At 45.2% G+C, this 13,336-nt stretch overlaps 1 protein-coding gene across 1 annotated transcript in view; it reads left to right on the forward strand.

The window, feature by feature from the left end:
- The window catches only part of LOC137537117 (oocyte zinc finger protein XlCOF7.1-like), a 67,568-nt gene that overhangs the window by 16,989 nt on the left and 37,243 nt on the right, over nt 1-13,336 (forward strand). Inside the window, exon 7 of the mRNA XM_068259251.1 lies at nt 8,309-9,431. Within this exon, the coding sequence (XP_068115352.1) occupies nt 8,309-9,431 (1,123 nt within the window). The remainder of the gene's footprint in view (nt 1-8,308; nt 9,432-13,336) is intronic.

A 13,336-nucleotide genomic window follows, 5' to 3' on the forward strand; every position in this document is an offset into this window, starting at 1 on the left:
CGGAGGCGGCTGACGTCAGGACGTCGGCTGACGTCCATGACGTCACTCCGCTCGTCGCTATAGGGACGATCTAAGCAAAACAAGGAAGGCCGCTCATTGCGGCCTTCTTTGTTTATTCTGGGCGCCGGAGGCGATCGGAAGAACGCCTCCGGAGCGCCCTCTAGTGGGCTTTCATGCAGCCAACTTTCAGTTGGCTGCATGAAATAGTTTTTTTTTTATTTAAAAAAAACCCTCCCGCAGCCGCCCTGGCGATCTTAATAGAACGCCAGGGTGGTTAATATTTTATACCATATTTTGGTTGCTCCTTTTGATTGGGATTTGGATTGCAGCTGAACGGCTATTTGTCTAGGAAGTTGAATTGGAGTAATGTTCTTGGTTTTGATTAGGTGGGAAATTTGCATATATGTGAATTTTTCTGAGTCTGGAATGTTGTATTTTTTTTGAAGGTCTGTAAAACTAAGCAGTTTTTTTGAGATAAAGAGGTCGTTTATATTTTTTATTCCTGCTGGTATCCATTTTGAGAGGTTGAGGTCTGTTATCATGAGAGATAGTATTTTTATGTTGAGCTTAATAGTGATAGAGTCGGGGTCGAGTGGTACGTATTTTTTAAAGAGTTCCCATGCTAAGATGGAGCTTTGGATCGTTGGGCAGGATTGTTTAGGGATTTTATAGTCTAAAAGTATCGAAGGTATAGCCCATTCTATGGGGGTGCCGGTTAAGAGTTTTTCAATTTGTATCCAGGATTTAGTTGGAATCTCAGACCACCAGGATTTAGAAACTTCTAATAGGGTAGCGTAGAAGTATGATTCAAGGCAAGGGAGGCCAAATCCTCCAAGCGATTTTGGTATTTGAAGTGTTTCAGAGGAAATTCTATGTTTACGGCCTTTCCAGACAAATTTTGCTATTATGGTTTTTATGTTATGGAAGAATTTTTTCCGAATTGGAATGTTTATAGTTCGGAATAAATACAGGATTTTGGGAAGGATTTGCATTTTTAAGGCCGCAACTCTGCCGGCCCAGGATATTTCGTATTGTGAGATTTTTGAGAGGTCATCTGGGAGTTTTTTTAGGAAGGGTAGGTAGTTAAGTTTATAAAGGTCCTTAGGGTTGGACGGGAGATTTATTCCTAGATAGGGTATATGTGTTTTTGCCCAGGTGAATGGGAATTTCTCCTCTAATCTTTTCTGAGTGTGTGTGGGTATGTGGATGCCTAATATTGTAGATTTGTTTTCGTTGATCTTATACATGGAAGCCTTGGAAAATTGCAGTATGGCAGATGTTATCTCTTTAAGGGATTGTTCTGGGTTTGAGACTGATATTATCACATCATCTGCGAATAGTGCTATTTTATACGCTTGTCTGCCAATGTCTATTCCTTTGATACGTGAGTTGGAGCGAGTGGTTTCTGCAAATGTTTCCATCACTAGCACAAAGATCAGGGGGGATAGCGGGCACCCCTGTCTCGTACCGTTAGTAATTGCAAAAGGTTTTGATAGGAAGTTAGACACATTCACCTGGGCAGAGGGGTGTGAATATAGAGCCATTATGGCAGATTTGATATTTTCCTCTATACCAAACTTTGAGAGGACAGCATCTAGAAAGCCCCAATGGACCCTATCAAAGGCCTTCTCTGAGTCTAAAGCTAGACACAGAGAAGGTCCTAGGGATCTGTCCATATGATATATCAGATCTATCATACGTCTCGTTCCATCTGAGGCTTGGCGGTCTTTCACAAAGCCTACTTGGTCCGGATTTATGAGGGAGGGCATAATTTCTGTTAGCCTTGCTGCTATAATTTTTGCGTAAAGTTTAGTATCGTTATTTAATAGGGAGATTGGGCAATAGTTGGCTGGGTTAGTAGGGTCTTTCCCTGGTTTGTGAATGACTGATATTGTAGCCTGAAGTTGTTCTTGGGGAAGTGTGCCTCTTTGAATAAATGTATTGAAAAGGGTCTGCATTCTGGGTGTTAGGGAGTTTCTGAAGGTTCTATAATATTCATTAGTTAGTCCGTTTGGTCCTGGGGCTTTATTCAATTTGGAGGACATAATGTACTTATTTATTTCTGAGTTAGTTATTGGGAGGTTGAGGTTGGCGAGATCTGATTTGGAGAGTTTGGGTAGGGCTATTTTGTCAAGAAAAGCAGAAATAATATCATTATTAGGTTGGGAGGTTAGGGGATCATCCTTTAGGTTATAGAGTGTTTGATAAAATTCACTAAAAACATCTGCTATCTGCTGTGGGTTGGTGTAGCTTTTGTGATTGGTAGGATGTGTAATGTTATGGATTTGACTCTTAACTTGTCTATTTTTTAATAATTTTGCTAGTAAGGGGCTAGCTTTGTTACTCTGTGAGTAGAATATCCTCTTAGATTGACGTATCTTAAAAGCATATTCTTGAGATAGAAGTAGTCTTAGATCATGTCTCAGGGTGAAAAGATCCTTTGCCAAATGGGTTGCTGGTTGCGGTAAGAGCAACTGTTTTTCCAGAGCTTGTATCTTATTACACAGGTCATCTAATTTTTCGTTTCTTTTCCTTTTTTGAATTGCTCCCATTTTGATTAACATGCCCCTTACTACTGCTTTGTGGGCGCCCCAAATGTAAGTAATATCTATATCTTCTGTTTCGTTTTCTCGAAAGTAGTAGTTTAATTGTTCATTAATTAGAGATATATTTTCAGGAGAGGTTAGAAGCGAATTGTTTAGTCGCCATAACCCTTTCCCTGAGAGTGGTGAATGTAATTTGAGAGTTATGAAGGTTGGGGCATGGTCGGACCATGATATCACTCCAATATCTGCTTTGATAATTCTCTGAAGGGCAAATTTGTTTAGGAGAAAATAATCAATTCTCGAGAGGGAGCCATGTACTGGTGATGAAATGTGAAATCTTTTTCTGTACTATGTAAGGCTCTCCATGGGTCAAACAGTTGCTCTTGATGAAGGAGGTTTTGGATAGTTTTAGGTTTATAGGTCTTACCTGAGACATGATCTAAGGTGGAAGATGCACATATGTTAAAGTCGCCTCCAATCACTAGCGTACCTCTTTGGGTTTTTTTTACTGTTCTTAATACGGAACGTATAAAGGATAATTGGCCTGTATTTGGTGCGTAAACATTAACCAGTGTTAAATTTTCAGCATCAATTGTACAAATCACAATCAAGAATCTACCCTGGGGATCAGAGATGGAGTCTAAAATTGTAGCAGAAAGACGTTTATGCAATGCTACTAAGACACCTCTTTTTTTCTTTTTAAAATTGCATTGAATAATTTGGGGAAAGTCTCTGTGGGAACAGTGCGGAGCTCTGCCTTCTGCAAAGTGAGTTTCTTGTGCAAAGAGGATATCTGCTTTGCTTCTGGTCGTCTCTTTCCACAGAGCGTGTCTCTTTTGTGGCGAGTTTAGTCCCTTGGTGTTAATCGAACAGATTTTAATGCTCATTGATTACGTTCCAGAAATGATCCATAATGGCAAGTTGTTATTTAGCCAAGACTGCAGCTTTAAGATATAGAGTATATCGAGATATGCCGAAACATCAACTGGTAACAGAATAAACAAACTTAGACATTGTGCAATTAGCATGCAATAACTTGAAAAACTAAGAACAATAACCGTGTATGGGATGAAGAGAGAAAACGAGGCACTGAAGCAATGAAAAGTGTACCTTTAATCCTAGGTTGCAGACACAGCGGGGTGTACAGTGGGGGTGAGGGGGCCTCCCCCTCACCCCCACTGTACACCCCGCTGTGTCTGCAACCTAGGATTAAAGGTACACTTTTAATTGCTTCAGTGCCTCGTTTTCTCTCTTCATCCCATACATCATTGTTTGTTCTCGGGAGCACGCTGCAAGATGAAGTACATCATCCAGGTTAACCCTTGACCTCCCTACCCGCAACTAGTGCCAGTCTGTCTTTTTTTCCTTATTGCTCTAAGAACAATAACCGCAATAATAGCGGAGGCAGGGAGGCTAAGTTCCTCTCTTGGGGATAGCCTCCAATCATTTAAGTAAAGGTCAGACAGTTTTGTCCGTATGGGGTCTGGAGAGCAGGGTCTTTCCCAGCTAAGTAGCTGGTTGCCTGCCCATCGGCAATTTGCTTGACTTTTAAAGTTTAGGTGTAGATCTTTCAGCAGGTTTATCTTCAGGTCTGATGTTCCATTGGTTTAGGAGACGCAGCCCTGCTTCTGGGGATGTAATGATGTGTGTGGAACCTCCTCTGTTGACGATCAGTTTAGTGGGGAAGCCCCATTTATATTGGATTAGGTGGCTTCTGAAGGCTCTGGTGATTGGCTGTAGAGCTTTGCGGAATTGGAGGGTATATTGTGAAAGATCTGGAAAGAGTTGTACTTTAGTGAAGGGTTCAGGTAGCGCTCTGGTTTTCCTTAGAGCATCAAGGATTATATCTTTAGTCTCATAATTATGAATTTTTGCCAAAACATCTCTCGGGATAGAGTCGGGTAGGGATTTTGGTTTGGGGATCCTGTGTGCTCGTTCTAGGATAGTCGCGTGATCGTTTAGGTCAGGCGCGATCATTTTCATCATTTTAATCAGATACGGTTTCAGTTCAGATGAGCCCACATTTTCAGGGATCCCTCTGAACTTGATGTTGCAGCGTCTGCTGCGGTCCTCTAGGTCGGCCAGTTTCATTTGGACCCATTTATTCTCTGATTCCTGGGTTTCCATAGTGTCCACCATCTTATTGTGCTCTGTTGTTAATGCACTCAACCTGTCTTCATTCAGTGAGACTCTTTCCCCTAAGGAATCAACGGATCTCTGCAGGTTTGTGGAGAAGTGATTCATACTTATGATCAGGGATTGTTGTAGTGAGAGAAGCATGTCTTTTAGGTATGTTTGTGTGACTATTTGTTCAGTTGAAGGGATGCTGGCTATCTGGTGCGCTGGGTCTGCTGGGTTAGCTTCCTCCCCTCCCTCTGTGTCACATACCTGCAAGCTGGCCTGTGGGTCTGAGAGCCTGGGCCTCGATTTTTGCGGGCTGCTGGTAGAAGGTGAGTGGATCTCTGGTGAAGAGTCACCTCGGGAGGCTGGTAGAGATGGGTTTGAGAGCGGAGGAAACTCGTCCTGATTAAACGGTGAAGCCGCTGCCCCTGCTGCTGCTCGCGTCTCCGCTGTGCTCTGAGCGCCGCCGCCATCTTGGCTGTGTGTGACTGAGCGCGATCCCCGCTGAGGGAAATACTCGGTCAGCTTCTGGGGTTTCTTAATCCCCTTCTTCCTCTTTTTTGAGGTCTCCGGATCGACCTCCATGTTGTCTGCTCGTGTGGGGTACTGGTTTCGCCGTGGGCTGCCGCTTTGAGCCGTTTCTTTGAGCTGGGAGAGAGGAGCTCTCAAGTTATGCATCTATGCGAGATGGCCGCCGGACATGCCCCCCTGATTCTTTCTATTTTAAGTAGACCCGCGCTGAAGCAGCTAAGCAGAGCTAGTCACATAGGGAAGTTTCCCCCTCCTCCCACACGGGGACAGTTATAACTCAATCTGCTCAGCTGCACACCACGGACCAGTAGCAAAACATAAGAATCTATTTCACATTCATCAGCTCATTTATATGACCAATATGAAATAATGTGTAGGTACTAAATATACATTTGCATAGTATAAGAAAACCGCATCGATGGCGCAGTGAAGGAGCTCGTACACATAACAGGCTGTAACACCATCTGCAGAACATGAGTTATATGATCCAGTGCGCTTCCGAGTGAGTGCTTGGGGAATGAAGGCATATTGTAGAGAGAAAGCATCCAGTTGTCCCCGCTATGTGAGGGCGCCAAAAGAAGGGGCGGTGACGAAGTTCTGGTAGCACGGGGCGCCATTTTATAGTGTTGAGTACAGTCTGAGTTATTAATGAAGAGCCCACAGTTTATTCCCAACTCCCCCACACATTTAACAGTAGAGTTATATAGACCCTTCAGCACACGGTGCATGTTGAAAACAAGAGTTATTTCTTTGTGCATACCGGAGCTGCAGTGTAGTTAGTCCAGTATTCTACTGCTTCTTCACTATCGATTAAAGTCATCTATAAATATAAATACATCTGAGCACCTAACCATAAGAAAAAGGCCGGGCTGCAGTCAGAATGGCATCTCTGTCCCTGAAGTTCATAACTCGAAATATCAGGACCCTTGGTAAAGCTCCAGGGGGACCCATCTTCCCGGGCATTCTATGGGCTCTCTCAACAACGAAGAACGGTGAAAAGTTATTTTTGAGGGAGAAGCTGTCTGAGGAGAGATTCTATGAAGGCTGGGACATCATTCCCTTCTGTGCCCTCCGGGAGGCCCAGCAGACGGAGATTGTTCCTTCTGTTCCTGTTCTCTGCATCTTCAGATCTGTCTTCTAGAGCTGTAAGACGCTTCTGTACAGCGGGGATGGCGCGGTGATGTTCGTTGACCCGATCCTCATTTTCAGAGGTACGTCTCTCCACTTCAGCAACTCTCTCTCATTTTGCTCATATCTTGTCTAAGAAGACTCAGACCAGTGTCTACATGATCAATCTTCATTGTCAGTGCAGTTTGACAAGTTTGAATCGCCTCCATCAGCGTCGCAATGTAAGGCGGTGTAGCTTCTGGTGTCCCCTCCTGTTCCTCCATATCTTCCTCAGTAATGTCTTCCATATGTTGTTTAGGTTTAGCCCTTTGTGTGGTCGAAGCAGCAGAAGGGGGATCTGCAGCTTTGTTCTTCTCTTTGTCCTTGTTTGATTTATTTCTCTGCGACATTGGTATGCTGTATGGAGCAAAGCGCGGTGAGGAGGGTCTCCCACGGGATGGGCCCGGTGTGTCGTCCCAGTCAGACGTGCTGAAGCAGTTTACTGCTGAATCCGTTGTCGGAGGGTCACACCAGTCAGCAAGCTTCTTCTCTGGGCTGAGTATAAGCTGTGAGGAAAGTTTTAGTAATGGTGGCCATTAATGATCCAATCTTTTTCATCCAATCTTACCAAATCTATGTAGTATAAGGGTAAACTGAGTGACTATACTGAATGGATACTTCAGGCAGTTACCTTATATTACATAGAAATGGTAAGATTGGATGAAAAAGATTGGATCATTAGTGGCCACCTTGGGAAGGGCAAGGGGTTTGCTAGGTAACTTTTGAATATTAGCCGAGCAGGGCAGCGGAGCTCTACACCATGCGTCTTCTCAGTCTGCCATCCAGGCCACGCCCCCCAAGATTATGCAAATTTTAATGCAGCTTGAAAACGAACCATACATAAACATAAGAGATGGAAAATACATATTCAGCTGAATAAGAAACATGTCCCTGCTGGGCACAGTATAGATCACATGAAGCTAGTAAGTAAGGGAGGGGCTGTAAGAATGTGAGTGATGATGGGGGGGGGGGGGGAGGGGGGACTGAAGTGAAAAGTGGTTAAAAGTCTCTCTGGTAAAACAACTATGCCGAGTACAATTATGCAAGTATTCCAATTTCACAAGGGGAAGAGGTTACCCCAATACTGCAGGAATTTCAGGCATGGAGTGAATAGACAAATGACTGATCTGGCAAGAGTTTTGATTGGAGATGGTCAGTGAGATGCAAATAATTTCAAGTTGGTGCAAGATTATGCAAATTTTAATGCAGCTTGAAAACGAACCAGTTGCATTTCACCCCAGCAGGATTTGATTGGTTCATTTTTAAGCTGCATACATTTGCATACAAATGTATGTAAATTTGCATCCACTGAAAATTATTTCTGAGTGACCAACACTAGGGGGGGTGGATGAAAGGAATGTCCTCCTCTGCTAGTTGCCAGCCACAGAGCTGCTGCACAGTATGCTCGGGAGGACAGGTTAGATGAGGAACTAGCCTGGTCTAAGTACAGTATATAAACTTCATCTCTACCTGCCCTAGGTCACCCCTCTGCAAATGAAACATGGTGTGGTCCACATCCCCACAGAGCCGGACAGAGCTGCAACACTACACCGACTTTACAGTTTCCTCACACTGGCCGCTCTGATCGATGTGTGGCGTTATTTCAGGGGCCTCTACCTGCTTCCGGGCCCTCCCACAGTCACGGGGGCTGCAGGGGCGATAGTTATGCCACTGATGAAAGGTTATGCTATTAAAGCAAAGTTTTTATCATGTGATTGTGCTCATTACAGGCAGCCAATCTTCTGCAGTTCTCTGTCAGGCTGATAACTAGTGATGGCCAGTGACATGCCAATAACTCCAAGATGGTGCTAATTGTATGCTAATTATATGCAACGCTATGCGTCAACTTGGAATTCTCAGCAGCTCACTGACCATCCCTAATGATAATTGTTCCTCCCCTCAGAATTCTCTAACAGGAAGTGATGATGTTTCTCTATTTGCAGCGCGGAGTCTCGGCATCAGGAACCTCTCAGAGACTCGTCCCTCTGTATCCACAGACTGTACAACGGATGATGAAAACACTAGACAAGAGTCTCCTGCAGATATCCTGGCTACCCCAAATATTCCCCCAGACTCCCCTCACCTGTCTAACCCAGAGGGGCCCCATACCCAGCACAGCTCTCCCCCTGCTGGAGGATCTTATTCCTGTTCTACATGTGGGAAATGTTGTGTTTCTAAATCAAATCTTGTTGCACATGAGAGAATTCACACTGGTGAGAAGCCCTATTCCTGTACTGAGTGTGGGAAATGTTTTGGATGTAAAGGAACCCTTGTAAGACATAAGATATCTCACACTGGTGAGAAATCCTTTTCATGTGCTGAGTGTGGAAAATGTTTTGGACTTAAAGCACACCTCATTCTACATGAGAGATCTCACACTGGTGAGAAGCCGTATTCATGTGCTGTATGTGGGAAATGTTTTACACAAAAAGGACAACTTGTTATACATGAGAGATCTCACACTGGTGAGAAGCCATATTCATGTGCAGAGTGTGGGAAATGTTTTGCAGAGAAACAAAATCTTGTCATACATCAGAAATATCACACTGGTGAAAAGCCTTATTCATGTGCTGAGTGTGGGAAATGTTTTGTTCTTAAATCACAGCTAAAAACACATGAGAGATCTCACACTGGTGAGAAGCCTTATTCATGTGCTGTATGTGGGAAATGTTTTGTTTTTAAATCACATCTAAAAACACATGAGAGATCTCACACTGGCGAGAAGCCTTATTCATGTGTTGTATGTGGGAAATGGTTTACACAAAAAGGACAACTTGCTGGACATGAGCGATCTCACACTGGAGAGAAGCCCTTTTCATGTTCTGAGTGTGGAAAATCTTTTGCATGGAAATCATCTCTTGTCAGTCATATGCGATCCCATACTAGTGAGAAACCCTATTCATGTTTTGAGTGTGGAAAATGTTTTGCATGGCAATCATCTCTTGTCAGTCATATGAGATCCCATGCTAGTGAGAAGCCCTCTTCACGTACTGAGTGTGGGAAATCTTTTGTACAGAAATCAGAGCTTGTCACCCATGAGAGATGTCACACTGCTGAGAAGCCTTAGTCATGGGCACCCAATTACCGATAATGTATATTGGCACCTGTTTACCAATAATTTATATTGCCACCAAATAACTTGATCCATTTGGAAAATGTCACTGTCCTGCTTAGTGTTCTGCATAATCTTGTATTGAAAATAGCAACATTACTCTGTATTCTATCTGCAAGATCATTAATAAATAGATGGAAAATGATTGGACCTAGCACTGACCCTTGCAGGACCCTACTGCTAATATGATCAATTTACCACCACTCTTTGCCTTCTTTTATAACCATTTCTCTATGCATGCAGATCTTAGTCCCTGGATCCTCCGCTTCTGCATCAGGCTATTGAGGGGAACTGTATCAGAAGTCTTTGCATAGTCCGAGTACATCTATTACTTTTCCAAGTTTAACATTTGCATTCACCACTCTGCTCTGCTATAACACTCTTATGATGCATATCACCCTCCAATCAGGCCTTTGTTAGGTGACTTGGGGAACACCCCTTAGATGCTGCTGATTACTCAACCGCACCAGCTTTGTACCTCCCATCCACGGCCTGTGACCCTTCCAGTCTCAGATAGAGGTATCCAGACTACATATGACACGCTGCATGCATTACTTTACCAAATTCCAAGCCACATGAAATATACATGCAAGGCAGGGGCATAACTACAAACCTTGGGGGACCCCTGTGAAAATTTCCTGGGGCCCCTGCTTCCCAGATTCCACCTCCCCCCACATTGTACAAGAGTGACCAATCTGCTTGTTCCACCTCCTGAGTCCCATGCAGCGTCTCCAGCACGCTCTCTACACTTGTGAGGAATACCATGGTTTAAAAAGATAAAACATGAAAGTTAACATTAAGATGAATGCTAGGTTTAATAACTCACCTGCCTGCCCATAAACCATTAGATGTCTGAAGCTCCGCCCCCCACTGGCAAAACTGGGGTGGCAGTTCCTGCTTGCAGTATTCTGAAGCGCCACCTGCCTTGCCATGGCCCGCCCCTAGCTCACAGCTGCAGCCTAATAAAGTAGCCGGGGGGGGGGGGGGGGGTTTGGGGGGGGGGGGGCCTTGGTAACGCAAGCAGGAGTGGCCACAGAGCCTTGGAAACACTTTAGCCAGTCGAGAGGGGTGAAGTTTATGACTTATAATGATTTACGGGTGATCAAACCCTAGCACCTGCTGATGCTTGCAGCACTTACACAGAGCCTTGCATTAAAGAGACCCTGGTTTTCAGGTATATAGTGTTTTTTCTAACATTGCATCATTCTATAATATGTGCAGATTACACAACATTTAGCATTCAAAATGATTCTTTCAGAGCAGTCTGTGAACTAATGACCTCTTCTCTAGCAGATAAAAAGAAAACTGTTCACTTACAGTTGGGATAATAAAAGTCAGAAGACAGCCCTCTCCACGACTTTGAAAGTCGTAGAGATTAATGGCTTTTTTGCATAAAGATAACAACTGGAGTTTCTTAACTCTTCCTGTACTGGAAACAATTACACTGATGTATCTATGTATCTGATCTTAATGTTTTATTTCTTAGCTGTGCTACACATACAAATCATAATATCATAATTTTTTTTTTGCTTCAGTGTCTCTTTAAGGGCTCTTCCAGACATCCTTTTTCAGCCTTGGTCCCTTTAAGCTACATACACACTACATAACATTTGGCTGAAGCTGCCGATAATGACAGCTTAGTCCAATGATCATTTGCTCATCTAGTGTGAGTACAGCAACTGCTCTGGTATGTCGGACCCTTAATGACACCTGAGCAGTCCCAATCGCATTGCTTTTCACTCCGCCCCTCCCCACACCCCCTGACCCCGGGAAGCTGAACAGTTGTGCACTACTTGTTGTCCCTCCGCCCCTCCATAGCCTAGAAGCTAGTGCAGGCAATGTGTTTATACAGCATCGGGCTCTGAATGGAATTGTCACCCAAGGTATAATTTCCTGATCCCTGATGTGTGGCAATCATCACGTGTGTACTTACTCTTACACACACCACCAGCATACATTACACACACAATGCACACATGCTGTACTTATACCCACACATAAAGTATTGTACAGGATTCCAGGGATGGGTCCTGAAGACTGCCAAAGTATTCTGCGGCTGGAGCTTTAACAAAGAAGCCTGCGGGGGAGGGAGGAGCCCAAGAGGGGACAGGGAAGGCTCTATAGCAGGGGTCCCCAACCTTTTTCGGCCCGGGGACCGGTAACCGGCCAAAATTTTCTGTGGGGGGAGGGGGGGGGGGTATTCGCGGCAGCACAGCAAGCACAGTTGCCCCAGTATAGGGAGTCTAGTTACCCCGGTACAGCTAGTATAGTGCCCCAGTATAATTCGTATCAAAGTGACCAAGTATAGTTGCCCCAGTATAGCTAGTATAGTGACCCAGTATAGCTAGTATAGTGCCCCAGCATAGCTAATATAGTGAGTGCCCCAGTATAGCGAGTATAGTGCCCAGTGTGCCCCAGCATAGCTAGTATAGTGCCCCAGTATAGCTAGTATAGTGCCCCAATGTGCCCCAGTATAGCTAGTATAGTGCCCCAGGATAGCTAGTATAGTGCCCAGTGTGCCCCAGGATAGCTAGTATAGTGCCCCATGTGCCCCAGTATAGCTAGTATAGTGCCCCAATGTGCCCCAGTATAGCTAGTATAGTGCCCCAGGATAGCTAGTATAGTGCCCCAGGATAGCTAGTATAGTGCCCCAGGATAGCTAGTATAGTGCCCCAATGTGCCCCAGTATAGGTAGTATAGTGCGCCAGGATAGCTAGTATAGTGCCCAGTGTGCCCCAGTATAGCTAGTATAGTGCCCCATGTGCCCCAGGATAGCTAGTATAGTGCCCCATGTGCCCCAGTATAGCTAGTATAGTGCCCCAGTATAGCTAGTATAGTGCCCCGTGTGCCCCAGTATAGCTAGTATAGTGCCCCATGTGCCCCAGTATAGCTAGTATAGTGCCCCAGTATAGCTAGTATAGTGCCCCATGTGCCCCAGTATAGCTAGTATAGTGCCCCAGTATAGCTAGTATAGTGCCCCGTGTGCCCCAGTATAGCTAGTATAGTGCCCCATGTGCCCCAGTATAGCTAGTATAGTGCCCCAGTATAGCTAGTATAGTGTCCCAGGATAGCTAGTATAGTGCCCCAGTATAGCTAGTATAGTGCCCAGTGTGCCCCAGTATAGCTAGTATAGTGCCCCATTATAGCTAGTATAGTGCCCCAGTGTAGCCCACTCCCCCAGCGGCCGCCTCTCCTGTTACCTTATGAGCTGGCGGCCGCTTCCGGTCACAGATTCCCGTAGCCGCTCTCCTCCGTGCAGCATCTTCTATTTACAGCAGCGCGTCGCACGGCTGCTGTAAGGAGGGAAGGAGGCGGGGCAGCGGTTCCCATGGTAACGGCAATCGCCACTACAGGAAGCCGCTGCCCCGCCTCCTTCCCTCCTTACAGCAGCCGCACCGGAAGCGCTGCTGTAATAGGAGATGCACACAGAGAAGAGCAGCTACGGCGAATCTGTGACAGGAAGCGGCCGCCAGCTCATAAGGTGACAGGAGCGGCGGCCGCGGGGGGAGGAGGGGCGAGAGGCCAGACCCGCGGCCCGGTGGTTGGGGACCCCTGCTCTATAGGACCCAGAGCCTTTCCTCTCCTTGGGTAAGTATCTGTTTTTTTTCTTTTACGTTTAACTTCAGATTCACTTTAATTATGGCGATAGTGGCGCAGGTGGAACTGCTACCAAATCACTTTAATTCAGGTGCCGGCAATAGCAGGACCCCAAATATGGGGCCAAAAGGACAAATCAGGTAATCAGTAGGAGAATATATTTGTTGTATTCCCCTAGTGTATCTAGCACAGGGACAGCCATCTCTCAGCTTCCCCCTGCACCCAGATTACAACCAGCCAGAACATAGGTGCGTGGTATATT

The sequence above is a fragment of the Hyperolius riggenbachi genome, chromosome 10, assembly GCF_040937935.1.
Source record: "Hyperolius riggenbachi isolate aHypRig1 chromosome 10, aHypRig1.pri, whole genome shotgun sequence".
Classification (NCBI taxonomy): Eukaryota; Metazoa; Chordata; class Amphibia; order Anura; family Hyperoliidae; genus Hyperolius; species Hyperolius riggenbachi.